Source organism: Gymnoscopelus microlampas, assembly GCF_963454915.1.
Source record: "Gymnoscopelus microlampas genome assembly, chromosome: 15".
Lineage (NCBI taxonomy): Eukaryota > Metazoa > Chordata > Actinopteri > Myctophiformes > Myctophidae > Gymnoscopelus > Gymnoscopelus microlampas.
Window position 1 is genome coordinate 33,130,163 of NC_139952.1, and position 24,771 is coordinate 33,154,933.

The 24,771-nt window shown below is 44.5% G+C and overlaps 1 protein-coding gene across 4 annotated transcripts in view; it reads right to left on the minus strand.

Annotated features, from left to right (window-relative positions):
* The window catches only part of efna1a (ephrin-A1a), a 32,932-nt gene extending 9,553 nt beyond the window's left edge, over nt 1–23,379 (minus strand). For 2 of the 4 annotated variants that reach the window (XM_084081288.1, XM_084081287.1), the window contains exon 1: nt 9,024–9,341. In XM_084081288.1, coding sequence (XP_083937414.1) covers nt 9,024–9,121 — 98 coding nt within the window. In that variant the 5' untranslated portion in view covers nt 9,122–9,341. Of the gene's footprint in view, nt 1–9,023; nt 9,342–23,092 lie in introns of those variants that run through there. The other 2 variants (XM_084081285.1, XM_084081286.1) reach the window with 2 other exon arrangements.
* Nucleotides 23,380–24,771: the final 1,392 nt, after the last annotated feature.

The following is a 24,771-nucleotide window of genomic DNA, read 5'->3' on the forward strand; positions in this document are numbered from 1 at the left end:
GGCTATACTGCTTGCACTAATGCAGCCAGAGGCTCTCTGGTCCAAACAACTCTCCCGACAATTCGGCGTGTTATTGTTAACAGTGATTTATACTTAGTTGCGTGGCGGTGTCGCACACCGAAAATAGCCAATCTACAAGCTCAAAACCCATCGCAGTGTGACGTGCTGACGCGTTGTCAGCTTGTAGATCTGCCATTTCTGGTACGCGACAGCACACAACCAAGTAGAAATCAGGCATTAGATCCACATGTCAAAGGCCATCTCAGAGCTTTGTGTAATTACACCAACTTCCAGGAATACAATTTTATTTTCCCATCGGGTTATAATGCAACCAGTAATGCGGCCTAAAAGGTGACTGGACTATGCTACGGATGAGTGGATAGGAATGCCTGTGGTGGGGGGGACTAATCGTCTCGTCCGAGCCTGGATTATCGGGTGGAGCAGGGACTGAGCCCGGGTCCATTCATCAGCACCAGACCCTGCCTAATACAGGGGCTTAGAGTCGACACCAGGGCCCAGAGCAGGGGGACATGAGCCGGCCGGGGAGAGGAGAGCGAGATGGGGGCAGGGCTGGTGCCTCGACCCCTATTGTCCTCGCATAGATATGTGGTATTACCACCCTTGCCCTGGATTTAGTGAGTGGAAAAGAGCTGGACTAAATGACTGTGTATATGTATGCGGCTATGCGTGTGCTTTCGTGGAAGCAGAGGGGAAAGTGAGAAGTGTCAGTGTATGTGTGTGTGTGTGTGTGGGGGGGGGGGGGGGGGCACAGGGGAGTAGTTTCACTCAGAATCTGTCCTGTGCAAAATGAAAAACTGTTAGAGGACTTTAAAAGAAAGAAGAGGCGTGTTAGAGGAAGAAAGGGAGCTAAAGGGTGGGGAGTATTTCTTAAGTACATCATGAGCTTGGTTAAGCTGGTCTGCTTCACGTTCTTTTATGCAGTCAAAATTCTCCTCGTTTCATCCGTCCGTCTGTCCATGCGTCAATGTCAGGCTGCCCCTCCCTTTCTCTGTTCCGTCTTTCATCGCCCAATAAGCCGACCTGATCCACCCTCCTCCCCCCTTTCCCCAAACCTCTCGGAACCAATCACGACGTGTCCTGCTGGCATCCCAAATATGTGAGCCTTCTGACTCGCCACTTGCGAAAGCCCCGCACAATGCAGCGTGGCAACGTCGCTGTTGTCATAGAAACAAATGTGGTCCAACACTTTCTCAGTCCTTTCGCCTCCCTCTGTACATTAATTACCCAACCTTCCCTTGTCCCTGCTTCTTAGCGACTTGTTTGTCAGTCATCTCCCTCCGTGTGTCACTCAGCCTTGGTTCGCTCATGTTGTTGGTTGTACTGACAAGTGCCCGTGGCCAGCTGGCCCAGCTCCAAGCAAAAACAACACAGAAAACAGAAAAGTCCAGCTGTACAATAATTGCCTAATGCCAGTGAACCAGGGAGACTTAGATGAATGCCGGTGATCTTTACAACTGTCTTGCACTGTCCCTTGAGCCATTTGTATCTTATAAGGCCCTGAACAGAAAGGTCACCACTGACATCACATTCCTCAGGAGGCAAATATCCGTGTAAGAACATCGATTTTGGCCAGATTGATTTCTGCAAGATAAACCTTCGTTTCCACTGTTCCTCCCTCCCTCTTCTAATCCAATCACAGCTTCCAGCCTCAAGTGTAGCATAATGAATTCCACAGGGAGCACACAGTCTATGAGCATTTTTTGTATTGTGCTGGCTCTTAATTACAGACACACAATGTGCCAATAATAGTGATAGTAAAGCTCATCTCTAGGGGGCAGTAGTAAGTGGCATTCAAGCACCAATGCAAGCAGGACAAGAGGACATGCATTTGCTGTAGGGACAAGTTTACAACCTAAATCCAATTACTCAACCAAGAGAGACAAACAAAAGTGGGAAAAATAAAAGGTCACGCAATGACCCTTATTTACACGACAAACACAATGCTTCATTTCAGAGACAATATTTACCCTTTGTAGGCTAATTCTCTTTCTGTCTCTCAAACGCTCACACAATTGAATGTGTTGGACAATCTCACAATGACTTGCAAGGACTTGCGCAACGACAAACAAGTCTCAACGGATACAAAGGCAAACACTGACATCCACAGGCATACACTCACATATATACACACACACACACACACACACACACACACACACACACACACACACACACACACACACACACACACACACACACACACACACACACACACACACACACACACACACACACACACAAAGACAGAGAGAAAGTGCGGGCTATGTTTATCATAATTGTACATCTATTTACTAAAGGGTTCTTTCATCCTCAATGTTTTCGTCTGGGATCGAGCAGTTGTAAAACACTGAAGACAATAATTGCGGGGCCGGCGTGAGAGCGGAGGAGGAGAGGAGGGGGGAAGACAGAGTAGGAGGCAAAGGAAGTCTGGTGTATAGATAAGGAGGAGGCACTGGGATGGACAGGGAGAAGACAGAAACACCCATGGGGTTGATTACAGTGAAAATGATCCAGGCAAGATTGAGGGCTGAAACTGGACATCAAGACAGGGCCAGACCAGGAGGCCATGGGCCTGTATCCCTCTTCATCAGCAATGCCTGGCAGCTGCATGTACCACCACGAAACAACTAATCGTGCAATCAATCACTATTAATCCACTTTCGCTCACTGGTGCCGTTTTTAAACGTGTCAAACTTAACTTCCCCTTCGACCATGAGAAAATGTAATCAACCTGTGGAGTACACAGCCTCAAGTCCAGCCTTTTTTCACAGCTTGCGTGTGCTGGTGTGTGAGAACCGTATTGTTTATTGTGTAGACAGGATACGCGCTTTTCCCGGGAAAAGCTGTGTAGCCAGGAAGTGCTGTACTTGGTTTAAAGGGAAATGCCCGCGCGCGCACTCACACAGCCTGCACGGTTTGGTAACACTAGCTGGCTGCGGTGGTGAAAACCTTTGGCCTGATTTGCTATCCGACAACACATACTCCATAAAACAAGCCCCTCTGCCTGTGACACGGAGACAAGTGTGGTTTATCACAGTGCACAGGGGAGGAAGGAGCGTGTTGACAACCTTGAGGACATGTCAATATGGCCACTGGGCTAAAAATCGTCTTGTCACAGATTATTGCAGGCTGTAAATATAAAGCCATGTTCCACACTCTTCTAACCGATTACCAGCCGTTCTGCTATCTCTCCCCAGTCTTTCTTTCTCTCCAGATTTAATTCACCAGACAGATTACCAGGGCAGATTAAGGCTGTGGAAGGAGAGAGAGCGAAAGAGAGACAGAGAGACGATGAGCCAGAAACAGGAAATTACTGGAGAGGATGCAGGACTAGAAAGACAAAGAGAGAAGGCTGAATTCAGGAATGAAGTAGGGAAAACCTAGATTATTTTTCTCTGAAAAGAAAGAAAGAAAGAAAGAAAGAAAGAAAGAAAGAAAGAAAGAAAGAAAGAAAGAGAAAAAAAGAGCTTCATTGTATAGGCTGTTACTTAAACAGTGCAGAAATCCCTTATCTAGTGCCTCCGCCTGATCACACCCCATAGAGTTCACTACTCAACCTTATCACTCTCAAAACAAATACCCACATACCGACACACACAGTGTGTGTGTGTGTGTGTGTGTGTGTGTGTGTGTGTGTGTGTGTGTGTGTGTGAGAGTGAGAGTGAGAGACACACATACACCTTTGTTTTTATCCATCTTATTCCTGTTCTTTCATGGCTGGGGAGTTCTCAGACTGGCCCAGCCCCTTCCACTGCCACATGAAGAACCTCAAGAGGGGAACGAGGAGCACACATGAACAGGCAAATGAAAAGAAGGAAATGGGAATTGAGTTGAGTTCTCTGGGAAGACTTAAGAGTGGCTGCAGGGAGAGGAAGAGAAAGGTGGAGGAATGAAAACTATGGAGTGAAGTGAAGCCAGGAAGAGGGAGAGAAAGAAAAAAAAACAAGTGCGAGAAGCAAAGGGCAAAGTGCCTAGTGACGAATCGCTACGGGTGCCAAGAACGATAAAAAAAAAATTCCACACCTCTTACCAAGCCCCCCCCTCATGTTCTTGGAGAGCGAGAGATGGAGGTGAGGAAATAATAGACTGAAAAGAGGCAGCTTGTAAAGTTGAGATAAAAGCTGGTGGAGGGAGCGAAAGGGGGGACCCAGAGACAGAGGGAATAGAATCAGAGTTTCCCAGAGGCCGAGCCACGGCTGTGTGAAGGGAGGCCCAACTGAGTGGCAGGCCGGCATTCAGGGACCACCGCCACAGCACCAGTGACTGACAGACTGATAGAGGCCACGCCACTTCATCACACACTGAACTCTGACCCCCCCCAATCAGTCACACCCGGTACCATTCTCTTTCTGTGGCACTCCATGAAGAGCATTCCCCAATTTGTATGGGAAGCATTATAAAACAAAGTGAGAAGAAGGAAAAAAGAAAAAGTCCAAATTGACGGGCTAAATGGTCTGGGAATCCCTCATGAGGGTGAAACCTACCTTTCAAAAACATCATTCATCGCTGCCAATGCAGCACAAAGGTATTCATTTAATTGAATTACACAGTTCAGCTAGCTGAGTTGGGTAAAAAGATATATCTATAAACTCATCATTAAAGTAAAAATGAACACATTCTCTGGGAAAATCTGAGAAAAAGAGATGTATTCTATGATCTGATAAGGTGATTATCTCATATGGTGAGCATAGAAAGTGGTGATAATGACGATGAAGGAAATGGTTCCAAATGCAAAGGAATTGTACTCCAGCTTACACAGTAAAATCCCCAGTGTTAAATTGAACACTTTGAGTGTAAAAATTGACCCTGTAAGCACTGAGAGAAATGAACAGAGGACTTTACTGTGTCGAGTGAGCGGGGGAGCCATGAAATAGTTAACAGATACACTGAACTCTAGACCACAGAACCAGCTTGAAAAGGAGAACCTTGCCAAGGCCAATAGGAGGAGGGAGGCGGTGGAGTAAGGGAGAGACAGGTACAGAGCGGAGGAGGAATGGAGGAAAGAAAGGAGCGAGGGAGAAAATGAAAGGAGGGAGGTATAGCCGTGCTGTCAGCAAACGAGAGGACTGCGAGAGGGTTCCAGGAGAAAGAGCAGTGTGAATGAGTAGATTATTGCTTCACATTGAGGCAGCCTAGTCCAGAGGGCTCTGGGGACGATGTTAACATCAATCACAGCCATGAGGCTAGTGTGTGTGTGTGTGTGTGTGTGTGTGTGTGTGTGTGTGTGTGTGTGGACGGTCAGGTTAATGTGAGTATGAGGCTGCGAGTCGCTCAGTCATTTGTAACTGGGGCTGTTGTACACGTGTGCACAGACAGTCTGACACACACACACACGTTGAGCCCCCCGCATAGACACTCCCTTCAAATAGACACGTACACATGCAGGCATGCTGAGGCACAAGCTGACTGGGCATACTGGTGAAGCAACTTCTGGGAATCAACCGGTACAGAGCTGGTGATTAAGCTGCTGGTAATTAGATGCAAGCGTTTTGTGTTGTTCACCCTGACACAAGTACACGAACAAACAGGCTGCCAAGAGCGCTGACACACCACGTAAAAACACACACACACAAGAGAACAGATTTCACTCATGCTGAAACAGAGCATGTAGCAAGCTCTCGGGCAGCTACGACCTTGGGAGTCAACATGCCCCAAGGCATGCGTGCACGCGCGCGCACACACACACACACACACACACACACACACACACACACACACACACACACACACACACACACACACACACACACACACACACACACACACACACACACACACACACACACACACACACACAATTTGGGTGTAATCTGATTCGCCTCTTTACATATCAACACATTAAGAAGGAAATCACAGCAACTTTCTAATTAAGGCTATGAATCAATTAACCACAAAAACTAGGAGTGACAACTTGGCTTCAAATCCCATACAGACTCCCAAGAACTATGTTTTGACGTCAGTGGTGTCAAGAAACGGGGTCAAACGTAGATTGCTAGAAATGATGAAGTCGAAGGAACAAATGAAAAGAATTTCCCGAACTTGCTGATATTTCTGCGAATGCAGGATTAAGTGTGACAGAACGGGCAGCTTAGTGCAAATATCCAATAGTAAAAATAGCAAGTGCAAGGGACGGATTACCAGTATATTCACAGAAAAATCTCATTGTTGTGTCTCTGCAGTGATGTAACAAAACTCTTTGCATCCATGGACAGACGCCTTCATTCTGATTTTTCAGTGGAACATATTATGATGACAGATCAGAGTGTTACATAAATGTGACCTTCTGATAACAACAAACATGCCTAGCATTAAACATAATTCATACTTAGATGACCAGTGGCTTCGCAAAACAAAAATAACAAACTGTCACGTGAAAATCGGCTATTTTCGGCAAGCCCATCATGCAATGAAGCATAAATTAAGCTTTAGAACAGCGAGGAAGAGCCTGATAAGATCTAAAATGGATTTGGACGTTTTCTGGAGGGGAATTTTAATATCTGGGTGTTTACAATCAAGCTAGGACATGTGTTTGCACATTAGTGAGAGTGCACACCCAGCTCCAGTGATTGATTGAGACAGTGTCAGTTTTAGTGTGACTGTGTGTGCTGGGCAGTGATTGAGTGAGTGTCTGCCAAGAGACTGTGTGTTTGCGCTTGTCAGCCTCTGTCTACGTGGGTGTGTTCCAGTGCCTGATGTGTGTATGTGTGTGTGTTTGTGAGTGCGAGTGTGTGTAGCATAAACCTTACCCTCCTCCCACATAGCCCAGCCAGTTCACCCTGCCATCATCAACCATAACTCTAATTGACCCCCACTTATTTCGAATGGCCCCTAACCCCAACAATTTGAGCTCCAATTTCTTCTCCCTGAGCAATCCATCTCTCTCCCACTGCGTGACCCACTGGTCAGGCTTCAAGTTACCTCCTCTGTCTCTGTCATAGTCCATTACATATCATCTTACCACCTGAAATATGAACACCTCTATGTCTCTCTGACAGCAAAGCCAACTCCATGTGATATCATCTCTAGATATGGATATGATGGAGCGAGATAAACTCCCACTCATTACATAGAACAAAACTGTCTGCTGACTCTTTGAGGAGGATGTTGTTGAGGAGGATAATCTCGTTATTTCAACACCACTGCAGTGAGTCAAACATTTAAAACCAACACAAAAATATTCCACTGAGGCCGTCCAGGCATCTGTAGGTTTCCTTTGCGTGTGATATGGAGCTTATTAATTATCTTTTGCTTCAATGGAGTGACTGAGAGTAAATGATCCATTGAATAAAAACAAGCTTGGCAGCAGCGACAATGTAACTAGGAAAAACCAGGAGAAACGTTGAGTGCTGGAATTAAATCAGGGCTAGGCATTTTAATAGGTGCTCTTGGTTCTACAGTGGTACAATTACTGTAGTGTTTGACGGTAAAAAAAAACACATCGCAAGTTGCTTAGAAAACACACCAAAAAATAGAACACTTCAATATAGTAGAGGCGGGCACTTTCTGTTATCTTCACAGATCAGATCATGCTCACACAAATGTATTCCCCGTGGAGCAATTCTTTTCAGTTGAGCGCCATGGAAAAATGCTATCAAACAGCCCTGTTCTCCCACTATAAACAACAGTACATCCTTTATCCGCATAGACATTTACAAGGCAAAACCATTTTGCACCAAGTAACCTTACGTTACACCTATTCAGTGTAGTCTGTTGTATCCATGCTAGAATAAACTGGCAAAAGTAAACTGGCAGCTAAACTAGGGTTACCAGTTCAATCCAATCCACTTTATTTATAGAACACATTTACCATAGTGCTGTAGTGTACACAGTAACAAAAATATGCTAAACTACTAAGAACAAAAAATACACAATAAACAGGGGGAAAACACAGAGGGTGCAACATATAGACACGTTGCCTAGTGGAAACAGCAACTCTCAGTCAATGTCAATCGCACATAAAAGTAACGAGATGTAAAATATCAGGGAAGGGGTAGATACTAGGCTGCAAAACAGATTCAATCTGACCTGAGGTTCATATCAGCAACGAATTAGAGGTTAACAACAATAAGGTAACAATAGCGTTCACTAATACTCTATGAATGTAATACACAACAATGGAAATAAGCCCTCAGGGCTTTTTGTGTTATACTCTTAGCATTACTGTATAAGCGTACCACTGACTGTACTATTTGCCAATCCGTTAATAAAGTATTCAATCAAATCAAAAGCGCCAGAAAGTTGTGAGCAGCATAAGCATTGTGTGTGGGAGCCTGGAGGGAGGGAGCGGTAGAGGGCAGCCAACTCAGCCCAGAGACAGAGCCTAGCCTAACATTATCATGACAACAGCAGCCAGTTGCGTCCATCACAGTGATATAGAGCAGTGGTTCTCAACCTTTTCAGGCCGTGACTCCCCAAAATAATCATATTTGACCCCCTCACCCCACCCCGACAAGCACTTGGAATTGTAGGAGTTGAGGCATTATATTTTACATAGTGTAAATATTGTGAAAATAGCCGATTTACAGTACATCTACACAACGCCTGGCATTGCGAGGCGTTGTGGGCTTGTAGATCGGCTATTTAAAAAAATAAAAATAATTCACGTTCTTATTATATTTGGCTAACGTTTGACCAGTTTGTTGATTTTTTTCTTTTACTTTATTTGTATAAAAAATGTCTTAAATGTCCTTAAATTGTCCCCCCCCCCCCCCCCGCCCAATCATGTGGTGACCCCCCCTGGGGATCCCGACCCACAGGTTGAGGACCACTGATAATAGCACACTAGTTGAATATGCATGAATTCCAGCAGCCCAATGACAAATGCATTGTGATAAGAAACTACTTTGCGCATGATCGAGGAATCACATTTACATACATTAAGTCCCTTAATTAACTGGGTAAACAAGTACTTCTGGACCAGGGTGTTCTGGGTTTAATAAGAGATACATAGATAAGAATCGTAGACGTAGAATCACATGATGTTTATAGCAATATTGACTTACTTTGGGTTCGTGCTATTCCAGTAGACACTGTGGCGCTCCGCAGATGCAAACCAGGCGGAGATAGTCGCAAGCAAGCACAGGATCCACACCAAATCCATAGTGGAGTGGAAGAAAAAAAAGAAAAAAAGAAACACCTCAGGTAGTTTCTGCAACAAAAAAAAAGACGAATAGAGCAATAGACTTCTCAAAAGATGGATGCGTCCGTCAATCGCAAGCCTGCAAGCTAGTAAACAACTTGTGCAGCAACGAAAAAAGACAACAAACAGATTGTTCTGTAAACACTAAACTGTGCGGAGATCAGATCAAGTCAGGAGATCCGTAGTGAATGAAAGGGCCAACCTGCGCGGACGACGGTTTTGTCAAACGCCCACAACTGTCCACCACGCCCCCTCTGCCGATATGAGCCAATCAGAAGACTGTCCGAGAGACGCTGTGTGATAAACACACGCCCCCCGAGCTCGGTTCTGATTGTTGTTTTTACGCAGAGACGCATACAATGAACGGTGTTGCCATGTCGGCTTATTATAAGCGACTTTGGGCTTGTTTTTCTGTAAAGTTGCTCGTAAATATTGGTTAGTTGCGGGTTGCGTTTTTTTGGTGCTTGTTTTTAAAGTGCAGTTGCTTATTTGGGCTTGTTTACATTTTTTTTTGTATTTAAAAAACAACAACATTTGGTTCTCAAATATTTGTGCCAGGGAGCATGTGTGTTATTAATGTTTAAAATATTAACAACATATACTACTAATATTCCACATTTTATTTCAAGATTATTTAAAAAATAGCAGATCTACAAGCTCTAGGAAAATAGCCGAGCTTGTAGATGCATATAGGTTTAAAAGTGCTAATGTGGCCAAAGTTGCTTCTTTTGGGCTTGTTTTCCTAGACATGGTTGCTTATTTCTCTCACAAGATATGGCAACACTGATGATAAGGCTCAAACTTAACACAGTGTTTTATTAAAACCTAATTACTTTGTCTGCCAACAGTAGACTTAAGATCTAAATGTCTAACTGTGCCTCTTTTTTCCCTTTTCTTTTTTCCCCAGAGCAATTCAAGAAATGTAATTAAAAGTGCTATTCTTCTAAAATGCCAGATAGGAGTCCATCAGTCCATCATGTGGTTCGTCATCCACCATAACTGAAATATAAAGGATCCTTCTCTTTTTTTCCAGTCAAAGTCAAGGACTTGAATTGGCTATTTAATTATTACTAAATTTTTGCTGTTAAACATTTAATAAAAAAGGAGGTGTACATAATGACAAGAACGTTTTTGTCATTATGGATAAAAACATAGTACTACTTATTATTAACTGCTTGCATGTAAAATACTATAGGCTGTTTATTACACAGCAAACTGCTACGTGAGGGATCCCTATCTTCATATTGTATACAGAGCATTGGAATTGACCAGTATCATACAATTATTATTAGTGTCAAGTAAAGCTATTTTTAATCAGTTCTAATCGAAATGGATAAGCTCTCAAGTTTAACTCGTGACATTTTTCGGAGGAAAGAAATTACTCAATTACTGTACGTACCACCTGAATGTATGCTTTCCACTGTGCATGTAGCTATATTTGAATGTTGTGGTCACCAATCGCCATCATCATCTTATAACAATAATGATGATGATAACAATAGTAATAATCATTATAATGATAGGTATAAATCATATAAATAGGTATAGTAGAGCCTATTATACTGTTATGCTAAATGTGAAAGTAGTAAAAGATGCCATAAATACACTATAAGGTAAGAAGTTGATTTAGGGGTGCCGTGGATGAATAAATTATGCATAGGCTCTAACTGTGTTAGAGCACTGGTTCCTAAAGTGGGGACCCCAGGGGGTCCTTGAGGGTGTTCCAGGGGGTCCCCAGTTAAATGATTGATAGTTAATGGAACCTTACGGGTCTGTAACTCCAGTGTGCAGTGCAAATGGAACCAAATGGACCATTTGGTTCCATTTTGCACACTCTCAGAGTTAAATTAACACTGAAGATTTTACAGTGTAGATTAGGGTCCCAGTCTCAGAGATAGAAATCACATGAAATTGGGGGCCTAATGAATATCAAACTGGGGGTCCTTGAAATGAAAAAAGTTATAGAATCACTGCATTAGAGTGTATGTGTTTTCAAAAAGACATAACCTCTGTGTAGTCACATTGTAAATCCCTACACTCATTTTCTGTTCCATTGACACGGATAATCTGGCCTGCGGGCCTCTTATTCAGCCCGCTGAGCCACATTACCCCTGGGGGGGGGGTTCAAGCTTGTTTCTGCTTGACATGACTGTTTGTTTTGCTCTGCCTGCTTGGCTGTGTAACATCAATCACAAAAGTAGTGTTCCAGACAAATAACACCAAAAGGACAATTAAAAAAAAGAAAGGTGGGGTAAAAAAAAAGGACAAGCACCATGGCTGATGGAGGTAATCAGATAGCTACGTACTGACCACCAGAACGATTGGCTTCATTTCAAGGCATGGATGAGATTCAGGGAATTGGCTGGACACAGAGGGGATTTTGGTCCATATTTAACAACGGGGGAAGGGGGAAGACTGGAGAAAGGAGGGTAGAGAGAGAGAGTACAGGAACCAGCCTCTGATGTAACATGAATGTAACACTTCATCACTTCATCAAAATCATCATCTTATCTGAGGCAATCAAGTGCAGTCTTGATGTTGATTGCTAGTAGGCGTACGTTTTGCCATTTGTTTTAGCCTACGGGTGTCAAAAAGGTGGGAGTTACTCCATTTAATGCAACACAATGAGGACCAGAAAGATTACATAACCAGGAGAGGGTTTCAAAGATAATTTGGGATATTGTTCAGTGTTCGCACTACCCAAATTGTCCCGATGTGATAAAACCCACATAGCACATTCTCCAAGCAGGTTAAACATAACTACACTAAGAGTGATTTACGAATGCAATTTCACCAAAGTCTGATCCAGTGCTGAGCTGTGCATACAATCTAATCGTTGCCTCTAAAGGCACCCACGCAAGCATTTTGCATGGCAGTTAAAGGTATTAAACTTTTATTGCTTTAATATACACAAGGCGCTTTCCTATTCAAAGCTACCAACAAAGACAGAGAAGACTGAGGAACCCAGTGCAAAGGATGAGAATAAAAAATCCTATGTTGATTCAAAGATGACCTCACTAAAAGCAGACACATGGACCTGATATTTGCACAGTAGACATTTTGCTCTTACGTCATACTCATCGGTTACGAATATGGTCAGTGGTGGTTGTGCACTATTCAATGCCATACGGGTCAGCACAAATCATGTGCTTGGTATTCATGACTAGGCCAGCAGTCATACCACTTGATGAATTTTTCAGAGACCAATTCATTTTCTGCACCCTTCTCTCTGTGGACAGATAACAGCTACAGTAGTGTAAGAGAGCTAACTGTCGACATAATTGCATTTCGCATTTCGATGGAAAATTGCATTGGAAGAGCTTTCGACGTGCCGCTAGCGTCTGTGTCAAAACATTATCAGGAGGCAAATGAGAAGACTTTCAATTTCATACCGCCCTCTAACAGTAAATGAGTAGCCAAACAGATGAACTGGAACACTGCTGCAAGTCAACTTTGGCATTTTATGCATATTGCACAGTCACATGCACATGCATGTACGCACAAGCACACACTCATGCAAGCACACACGTAGCACTGGGCAGACATGCACCCAAATTGACATAAAACCCACACAAATCCAGTATAATATATATATATATATATATATATATATTGTGTGAGAGTGATTTAAAAGTAAAAATTGTGGTAAATGTTTTAGATGCTTAATACAGGCATAGGAACATTACATCTATCTTGACCAATGCAATTTTCAATGGTGTCAGGGGACTGTATTTCCCTGGATTTTGAAGAAGCCAATAAGTAAAAACTGATCAAACATGTTTCTTGGGAAACATTTGGAAGACGTCTACTTTTGCGCAAGACCAACTCAAGAGTCCATTTCAGCTGGATGAGACAGGGGAGGGGTCAGTTGTTTATGGGTGTTTATACCCAATAAAACAAGATAAGAATGAGATGATGTCACTCTGTTTTAGACCTTTTGTGACATCCCCTGCCAGGCCAAGATGATCATGATATGCTGCACAATGATTTTATAATCCTATTTGAAAACTCTCCGATTTGCAGAGGTAAGAATGTTCTTCACGTTGTATTTAGCTGTGAATCAATCATAATCATAATATGATAATAATAATGATTTAATCACTTATGTACTATTATGTAATATTCATTTTTACTGTGAAATTTGTAGGCTAAGCAAAATATACAATACCTTTAACCACTTAAATCCTGCATAATTTGTTGATCAGGGTCCCTGTGGCTCTGTACTTGGCCCCCTCCTTTCTCCCCTCTACACCAAATGTCTTAAATGTCTTTATTTAATACATAGGACCACAATGGAAACAAGCCCTCAGGGCTTTTTGCGTTATCCTTTTAGCATCATTGTATAATCGTACCACTGTACTTCTTGCAAACTGTTAATACAGTCTTCAATCAATCAATCAATGGGGTCAGAGAGAGACCAGCCAAAAATGTGTTCATGTGTCACATGCACCAAGAACAAGGACATCACAGTCATTTGAATAAGAATATGTTATTAGATATTGAAAAAGAAAATCTGTGCCATGATTTTAAAATTGCAAGAAATAGTTTATCATGACTCTTTGTTTTTTAGAATAAAGGGAAGAGCTGAACAACTTTAGTCATTATTGAGCAAATGTTTTTTGTAATCGAATAAAATACCAAATGGGGCACGATCGATCCCGGTTTCCCCCAATAGGAAATGTAAGAATGTAACTTTACTTGACATTCATTCCACGGTACATTTCTAATCTGTCTGCTGTGCTCTGTGCGGGGTCACCCTAACTGACCCAGGTGGGTACTGGATACATCCAGGGCAGCCCTTTGGATCAGAAAGCTGACCTGTGTTAATTTAAAGCTGAGAGTGTAGAAATGTGGGTCATTTTTGATACTCTCTGAGCAGTGGCTGATCCATTTGCCTCACTCCCTCTGAATACAAATGGAGGCCCCTGCTATCGTGCTCTCATCCCTGTACAAAATGCTACCACAGTGCTTTACATAATGGAAATGTTGGTGTTCAGTCCAGTGAACCCCCCACTGGCAGTCAATGGATCTCCTCGGCAGGAGATGTTGATGCTGCACCTATGAGTTGCTCTCTGGGGAACAATGGGGGCAGAGTGTTGTCCTGTAATTAGCATTGGCCCGCTTTGCCCGCCTCTTCTCCTGAAAATGGAGACGATACAAAGATAGCACAGCCACCTCCTCGTCGGCACCTCTCCTTTTGAAGGAACAAGTTTGTTCTTGCGCTGGTGTTTTGCATTCATCCCGGCACGTACTGTAGGCCAAGTTGCTCGCCTCCCAGCCCTCCAGAGGCAAAAGAACGTACATAGAAGTTAATGATTCGTCGGAGCAATTTTGAAGCAAAGGGGAAAGCAATCAGTGAGCACTGCCTTAAAAGTTAAAAGCTACCAGGGTGGTGAAGTAGTGAGCGTTCAGTTGTTAATTGTTTGTGGTTAATGATCAGATCATCAGAGTTAACAGAGTCGGTTGATTGTTCTTCAGTGTCGGTCAATGAATCTACGCACGCACGCACGCACGCACAACCCTGTGCATGCATACAAACACTGTTATGCACACAGGTTTGCGAGTATGCATGTGTGTGCACACACACACACACACACACACACACACACACACACACACACACACACACACACACACACACACACACACACACACACACACACTACACAATACAATTCAAGCTGAAAAACAAAGAGCAGCAGAGCAGTAGGCGTATGAGGAGGAGGATTGCATCTCGTCTGTTGTGAGGAGGAGTGAGATGAGTGCTAGAAGTTGTCTGAATGTAATACTAGATGGAAAGCATCACCTTACTTACACTGAAAGAACATTCACCCACTTTTCCAGGTTGATATACATCCTTATGATATGTAAATACACAGTGGACACAAACCATACATTATAGGCCATAAGGATCCCAGTAATGTATGCACATACATCATAGCATGTGGTGTGTGACTGATGTGGGTTACATGGACATACAGTCGCTCGTAGATACAACAACATGAAGCTCAAAGTGAGTGGGTGGCGTGGAAGAATTGTCGCTGCACTTTTAACTCTGCCCACCGAATGGATTCGGACAGGTTCTTGTTTACCGCTGTCGCTGAAGGGGAGCGAGGGAGGGATATGAAAGAATGGAAGAGGGTTATGCTGAATTTATATGTTGTCACATGCTGGAAATAGCCAATCTACAAGCTCACAACACATCACGGATGCGACACGTCATGAGCTTGTAGATCTGCTATTTTCTGGATGCAACACTATCGTACCACAAAGTATAAATCGGACTTTACACAGAAAGGAAAGAATCATAAAATAAACGCTCTACATGGAAAGAACAGAGAGAGAGAGAAAGAGAGGATTTAAAAACAGGCCAGAGGTTTAAAAATAACAAAAGAGGTTTAAAACACAAACAGAGAGATATTTAAGGAGTCAGAGAAAGAGAGGACTGCGGAGGAGGAGACATGAGAGATCCAAAGAGAGGGGGCAGGTGAAAGGAGAGAGAGAGAGAGAGAGAGAGAGAGAGAGAGAGAGAGAGAGAGAGAGAGAGAGAGAGAGAGAGAGAGAGAGAGAGAGATGAAGACAGAAATAGATGGTGTATTTACTTGGAAGCAACTGTACAGAGAGTGAAAGAGTGAGTGAGAGAGAAAGGAATGTGAGGTGAGTAGAAGCGATTCATAAAGATACATAGAAAAACATGTGTGGAACATCCAAACAAGAGGATATTTAAGGAGAGACTGTGACTGGAAAAAAGAGAGAGACAGACACAAATGGAACACATGCTATGTTGGAGCGGGTGGACAGAGAGAGACATATCAGGCTGGTGAGGAAGAAAATGAACGACGAGGCGAAAATGGGAACAGAAGAGCAAGATAAACAGAGAGAGAGAGAGAGTGGGCACGGGGGAAAGGGAGGGATATTGAAGTTAAGCGAGGGTTGGAGAGAGAGAGAGAGAGAGAGAGAGAGAGAGAGAGAGAGAGAGAGAGAGACAGAGAGGGAATGGGATAAATAGGCAATGAATATAAACACTGAGAGGAAGAGAAGAAGGACGAAGGTAGGGAAAGGAGAATTGAGAGAAACGTGAGAGGATGAGAAGACAAGAACATACTGTAAAAAAAATGAGTTGCACAAAACAGGTTTAACAAGAAAGAGATCAGGACATAGATCAGGATTGGGCGAGTGAGTGCACACGGAAGACAAATGAAGAGGGGAATCCAAGAGAGAGAGAAGGTGGGCGAGAGAGAGAGAGAGAGTGAGAGTGTGAGAGTGTGAGGGAGAGAGAGAGAGAGAGAGAGAGAGAGAGAGAGAGAGAGAGAGGCAGAAATAGAATTATGTTTTCTACATTAACTGGAGAAGGAGAGAGAGACAGAGAGAGTCAGAGAGATAGAGAGAGGAAATTGCAGAAATAAACATTAGGTGGACATGAAATGACAGGGAGAGAGAGAGACAGAGAGAGAGGGAGAGCAGGGGAATACATTTAATATACATACTACTAAATGGAACTGAAGAGGGAGAAAGAACGAGAGGGAAATAGAGTGAGAGAGAAAGATAAAGGGAGACTGTGGCAGGTTGAGAAGTGTGATATGAGAGAAGGCTTAAAGGAGCTTGTATGTACGAAATAGCATTCATAGAGATAGTATGCAAATCTGAAGTACACATCGAGTGAATGTGGAGGAAAAGAGGTGCAAGGAAGGGATGGCAAATGAAAGAGAGAGAAAGAGAGAGAGAGAGAGAGAGAGAGAGAGAGAGAGAGAGAGAGAGAGAATTATGGTGTAGATTAGACTACATACCGAAAGAGTGGACTGAGTGAGAGAGGGAGAAAGGCAGACAGAGAAATAAAGAGTTTGTGAGTCTGTGAGCGAACGAGAGATAAACACACAATCGTAAACAGAGACAGAAGAGTGGAAGGAATGAACACGCTGGTGGACTCCTCAATAGCTCCTTCAATATGTATAAGGGCACTTCCACCAACTGCAACAACCCTAAACACAAACGACAATCATAAAGAGACACGCAGAGAGAGAGAGGGAGGGAGAGGGAAGCAGGAACTCAGGTTGTGCTGAAAAGAGAGGAGGTTTTCTCTGGATGTTGGAGTCCAGAGAAAAAGGGGACCACCCAGGAGTGTTGTTTACTCTTCCCTGCTATTCCTTGACACAACAAAACAACAGCCTGGTGAGCCTATAGGGGCCTCTCCTATCTATGTGCAAATTACACCACGACACTGAGACAAAATTACATCATTACAACACATACAAGTTCAGGAATGAAAGGGAAAACCCAAATTATATCGCATTGTAAACAACCCAGCATGCATTACGCACACACACATGCGGGAGTGTAACAGAGAGATGCCACAATGTGTTGACAAACTCACAAGGCCAGCCAAAACACCACAAAGGAAAATATGAAGCCAAATCATCACCAAAAAGAGAAGTTCCAAGATACAGCATTTTCTCTGCAGAGATGTGTGCATTTCACAGTAATACTTTAGGTAACTGATGCTCACTATTTGTGAGCAATTATTTATATTCATTAAGTGTCACATTGGAATAAGCCTCACCAAGCACATCAACATTACAATCAATCAAGAGGAGGAAATCTAGCCAAAGACTTATAGGACCATACTGGTGTTATTGATGTTTATCCAATTGACTGTGACTCACGGCGATATACGGGTATTTGACATTACTGCCAACCATTTTCCAAAGCATACTGTGGTTGGTTTGATTTTCGCATTTAAAGCACACATTGATTATGAAAATGGATTGATTAGAAATAGACCTTGGAGAAAAGATTGATTCATGGACGAAATTCAAACATCCATGACTTATTAACTGTGTAATGACGTTTAGGGTAAGATAAAATGGCCTTAATCCCAGAGGTGAAATTGGGTAACACAACAGCAGCAGCAATTCTAGGTACAGAGAAAGCAAAAGCAACAATGTAATAATAAAAATATTAAAAGTCATAGAATGCATATGGTTAGGTAACATTAACTTAATTATTCAGGGAAGTTCGGTAACATTTTGACTTTGGTGAAAATGTTTTGACATATGTATTAACAGTGGTATGTTTTAGTGTGGTTTAAAAATAATCTCTGTTCAATAAATGTACATGTGAAGTATTTATCCCTCCCCCCATAAATTAGTTTTATACACCTCTTTTTTGGCTCTATTTTTGCCCTCATTTAGTATTGTAATCTATCAATATGTATACAGAACATTTGTTCCTCCAGAACGCCAATAAAATAATCCAAGGCAGAGGACCCCAAACTTTTTTTGCACCAAGTACCAGTTTTATGTAGTAAATATTTTCACAGGAGGGCGACAGTCGTTTTACCAGTCTTCTATCATGAGAGACACACACAGACGGGAAATGTGTTTGGTTGGTAATCTCTGATAGGAAAGGCACAAGTGTTTTCATAGAATTCTGTAACAAGTTTGCTGTGGCCGTGCATGTTAAGCACCTCGTTGAGACGCTGGTCAGTCTGGGGAGGGGGGGGGGGGGGGGGGGGGGGGGGGGGGGGGGGGGTTGACAAGTAGTGCACAATGGGTTTCAATGGGTTGTTATGTGCCATCTTTTGTTTTGTTAAATTGGCTACCCAAAACAGTACTGAGTCTGAGAGACAGCAACATGAGATCTGACTCAGGGAGGCTCTTCTCCACATAACAGCCGTGAATATTATATATCAATTAAAACAAAACTAATTTCTGTGCGGTCTGACATCACAGACCACCAGTGAATGGTCTGCGGACCACCAAAGGCTCCGCCGACCCAGGGTTATCCCATATGGTGGGATGTCGAGTGGGTTATACCACTCGACATCCCTTCACCACTTCAACTGACCACCGATGCATGTCTTTAGTGAGGCTCTGAATGGCATTCAGCATCCGAGTCTGAGTTGCATGCCCTGTGTCAAACCTGGATTCAGTGAGTGCTACGTCTGAAACCAGTTGTAAAATCATTTACTAAAACCACACAAAACCTAGCTTTCCTTTTCTGGGAATGTACGTATAATTGATAAGTAAAACAATTCAGTGCCTCTACAAGCTACAAGGAAAAATTTAGTGGTTCCCGGGGGACTCTGGTCAATGAAGTATACAGTATAGGGGTTAAGTGGTTAATGCTTTGGAGATATGCAGAGCTCAAGAAACTACCAACATTTCACAGGTAACATTCAAAAACACATTAACCAAAGACAAAACAAGATTTGCGGGCTGAGGGGGACTTTTAAGTTACTTGGATGGAGAATGGATACCTCAAGTCTAGATACCTGAAGTTTGGTAAGCCATTTGAGTCTTATTTTTGGGAGGGCGGCTGCATCGCCTGGATGCTGCACCTACTCCCAGATAGTACTCTATAACTAGATATGCGACAGGACAGGCTGTACTCACACTGTCAAACCCAAGGATGCTGGAACAGTGACTGCGTTTGCTCATTACCTCCCTCCCGCTGGTGAAATGCTGAAATGCAAACGTGGACCCCTCTCTTCTGGCCCCGGAAGTGCAGCGATCTGTCCAAACATGTCCAGACCTCCCTGACGATGACAGTCCCCAGGGGGCCTACGATGAGCAGAGGGAAAGATGTTGGCAGTTGGGAAGGCCCAGAATATATAGTGCCAATCTTGACTGAGCTGGTCATATTGACAGTGACAGCGGCTGACACCCATGCTAACAAGAGAGCATATTTTACATTCACATACAGACGCGGGGCGTTTGCTGTTGACACCCACTGATGGACATGAAGTAATACTGACGCAACGCACTCAACACTGAAGTTTCTTCTTATAGTGCTGAACATGCACTGATATAAAGGATTACATAACTGAGGATAGTTTCTTGGATTTTCAGCTGCAAAATCGCAGTTGATGGTGTGAAAATTGTGCAGTGTGCAGTCATCTGGATATTCACACTGAGAGAGATAGAACAGTGGTAAATAGATGGCTCGGGGGTCTTCTCAGCTGAACTCAGATGGTGTGAGACATACTGTCTGCAGGAACATCTACAGTAGAGATGATAGTAAACACTAACGACATGAACGGTGCTCACATGCGTGTGGCGAGAATGTGTTTACAGTATGTTCCATGTGTTTGTGAGCGAGCCTAACAGTATGCATGTGTGGTCTAACATACGACTAAAGGAAGACCTCCGCTCTGTCCTTAAGAGGCTGCGTGTGTGTGTGCATGTGTTGGAAGTGTGCCCTCCTAAAAGATGTGCTTAATTGCAATTACTCCTCCCTCCATTCACAGTGGCACATGCCACCTTTCTGCCTCTGCCTCATTATTGAAGAGAATAGGGAGAAAGAATTTTATGACCTCCGAACCCCAACCCCCTTCTTTCCATATGAACGGCCCACCCTCTGTCGCGGCACACTCCCCCGGCCAGACCTCTGCCTTTCTTAAGAAAATAACCAATGAGTGAGTGAGGGAATGAATTTTATAGCCCCCCCACCACACACACGCACGTACACACACACACACACACACACACACACACACACACACACACACACACACACACACACACACACACACACACACACACACACACACACACACACACACACACACACACACACACACACACACACACACACACACACACACACACACACAGTTTCCCTTCTCACACACACACACACACACACACACACACACACACACACACACACACACACACACACACACACACACACACACACACACACACACACACACACACACACACACACACACACACACACACACACACACACACACACACACACACACAGTTTCCCTTCGCTCTCTCCCTCCCTGTACTTATTGACAAGGGGCACACGATCCCATAAAGGGCTTGATATACTTCTGCACTATGTCCCGCACTGAAAATAGCTCACAACGCATTGGGTTGTGAGCTTTGTGAGTTTGTAGATCTGCTATTTTCGGTGCGTAACACCGTCACACAGCTAAGTATAAATCCCCCTTAAGCGGCACACTCCACTGCCTTTTTCTCCGGTCTCATTACTTTAAAGTCACCCATGTGCCCACCCCCCCCAACCCACTTCCTCCTATTGGTAGTGGCACACATTTCCCTCTTTCTCATTACTTAACTGAGGGATCGGAAATGAAATTTTACTGCCCTTCGCCTGTCATCATCACTCAGCCAAGTTGGCCCCCATTGTCTCTCTCCTTTTCCACCTTAAAAGAGGAGAAAATCAATTTTATAGCGCCCATTCTGTTTTAAGGGGCACACTTTGCCTTTCTTGTTTCTTTCCCCTTCATACTTTCTTTAAAAAGGAGGGGGGGAAAAAATCAATTTATGGCCCCCAAAAGCTCCAGTTTTTCTGTTGTTATTGTTTTTTACGGCCCCAGGTCTTTTTCTTCCAAGAGTAGCGCCACTCTCAGTCCCTCTCTCTGCCTTCTCCAAGAGCCCCGCCGCACTATTAGCATACAGGTGGCCATCCTTTGTCCTCTGTGCACAGGCACACTTCTGCTCCTCCGTGTTGTGAAGCCCCCATGTGTCCGCTCTGAACGCCCCTGCCGAGCCTGCCTTTGTGAGGCCGCAGAGGGTATTAAAAGGTCACTTAAGATAACTGCCCCTTCTGTTCACCACGCCTCCTCCAACACCTCCTTCAGATAAGGTAAAGTCATTAGTCTGAAGCTGAGGTTAACCTTTCTTGTGTGTGGCTTTTAATCTCTCTCTCTCTCTCTCTCTCTCTCTCTCTCTCTCTCTCGTTTGACAATCCGTCTAATGTGAGCCATGTTCTTTTTTTTATTGTTAGTATGAGGGCGGAGGGGCAGCAGATAATCTCCCTGCCGTTTGATCTCGGTTATACAGTGTTAAACGGCCCGAGCTGAGTGTGCGAACACTCACTTTTGACCCAACACTTTAGATCTCATCACAAAGCAGACGCATACATACCTCTCTACCCAATGGGTCACAGAGAGCACTGGCTTTAGCTGCACAACTTTTGATTCCTCTCCTCCCCCAAGACGTGCACTGTTACCGCAACCTCTTTTACATGACTACACACATATCTGCAGCCCAGATGCTACCCGCACCCCCCCCCCCCCCCCCTCTCTTCCCTCCCCTCCCTGCTCCCCCCTCCCCTCCCATATCCCTCGCTCCACTTGTGGCTTCTTGCTCCAGCACCCTATTCATTAACAGCTTCTTAATGCTCCCAGATGGGGATGACTGTAATTTATGGTGGCCCAGTGCCTTTGTGTGTGTGCGTGCTTTTGTGTGCATGCGGTTTGGTGCGCACGAGTGTACTTGTGTATGCACCCATGTTTACTGCGCGTGTGTGTTTATTTATCTATAGAGAATATGCAGCGTAAGGCTAATTTATTTGTATGTTTAACTGATTATGAGTAATGCGCAACCTGCTGTCTTAATTAGATTTTGCATGTGATTATGTGAATCCCGTTTCGGTGCACCGGGTTCGCCCTCTTTTAAGCGCGAGCATATGCAAATGTGTTTGTGTGGGTTTCACTCAACGCCCTTTGTCTGACTCGGACGAGAGCACGTATTCCTGGAGGGCAGAGCGAGGACAGCGATTAAGGCACATTTTTCAGGTTTTGCGCTACAAGCTCAATGAGGGTTTTGTCTCCAACGCTGACCTCAGTTGGAGGAGTGGAGTTTTTTCCATTCCAGTTGTTCCCCTTCTAACCCACTGTGTACGGCCTTGCATTCACTCCCATTGAATTAAGATGTCATGGTCCCCGTGTGGGAAGTCCCCACGGCCACACCAATGTGAACATGTGTATTCAGGCTGTGGGTGATGTGTGTGTGTGTGTGTGTGTGTGTGTGTGTGTGTGTGTGTGTGTGTGTGTGTGTGTGTGTGTGTGTGTGTGTGTGTGTGTGTGTGTGTGTGTGTGTGTGTGTGTATGTGTGTGCGCGGGTGTGCCTGTTCGTCAAGGTGGCGTGCACGTGTATAAACCAAACCTCCACTCACGGACGCTCGTTGGCATGCTCACTCCCCCCAGATTGTGGAGTATCAATTCCCAGCATCTCTCCTGGAGGGTGAAGGAATGGGTGGAGGAGGAGGTGGTGGTAGTAGTGGTGGTGTTGGGAGGGGGCGGGGTAGGTTACACAGATTGTGGGCTGCCTCCTGAGCCAAGGAAAAAGCCTGTTTCCTAGAAATGGAGAGACAAACACACACAAACAAGCATACAAACAAACAAACGGACGGATGCACTGGTCCAAACACATGCACCGCTCATGAATGTGCGCCGTACAGGGCCCACCCGCATTTGGGATACAAAGTCAACACGCACACACACACACACACACACACACACACACACACACACACACATACACACACACTAGCACACACACACACACACACACACACACACACACATACACACACATACATACAGTATGCCACGCGAATGCATACAATGACGCACACTTGACAAAGTGCTGCGTTAAGAGGGATCTTTCCCCTCCTTGACTTTTTGACCATTCTGCTTTCTCTCCATCTCTCTCTCTCTCTTGCCCTCTCTCTCTCTCTCTCTCTCTGCCAGCCCAACGGAACTCCACGCGCATGTAAAAATAACCGCTGGGAGAGAACGAGAGGGCCAGTCAGCAGTTAGCTGGGTCTGCTCTGAAAACACAGGGTGCCCACACCGCCCGTTAGCAGCGCTGCTTCTATTTGAGGAGACGTGCGCTTTTGGGTAACAGTCAGGCGCTGGCGGCGGAGCGGGGAGCAGAGGCCCCCGGAATGCCACAAGGGATTGTGGGAAGGGTTTGTTGGAGGTTGAGGGGGAGGGGGGGGGGGGGGGATTAGCCGAGGATAAGGGGGGGGGGGTTTCTGACTGTCGCACCTTTGAGCACTTATTCCTAATTACTCCATTTGGGCTGAACCTTGCTAATGGTTGGCAGACGTACATGTCGCACATGTGGAGTGGTGGATGATGGAGCGGCACACGGGGACATGGTGCACGCCGATATCCTGCCCACTCAAACAGCTTAGCAAGAAAAACAGATGGAAGTGAGTGCCAGCGTGCTCCATCAGACATGTAAATATACACGCATTATATACATACTCGCACAAACACAGAAATGTAAAGACTTAAAGACACACACGCATACGCGCACACAAACGCGCATACGCGCGCACACACACACACACACACACACACACACACACACACACACACACACACACACACACACACACACACACACACACACACACACACACACACACACACACACACACACACACACACACACACACACGCACACACACACACACACACACACACAGGTTCAAGGACAGGTATAGAAATGTGCTCATTGGAAAGAAAACAAACGGACTCCTTGGATGTCTTTCTCCCATTCTGCACTCTTTTTAGCGCGCATGGAAAGGCTGTCGCTCACGTACACACACACACACACACACACACACACACACACACACACACACACACACACACACACACACACACACACACACACACACACACACACACACACACACACACACACACACACAGTCCAAGTATGTCCTCATCGCCAGCATGCGTAGATAAGTATATGTGTGTGCGAGTGTGTCCTCTACGACTCAACCACAATGCACAGCTGGCAAGAGAGAGAGACCCGAGTGTGTCAGTGCGGTCAGGT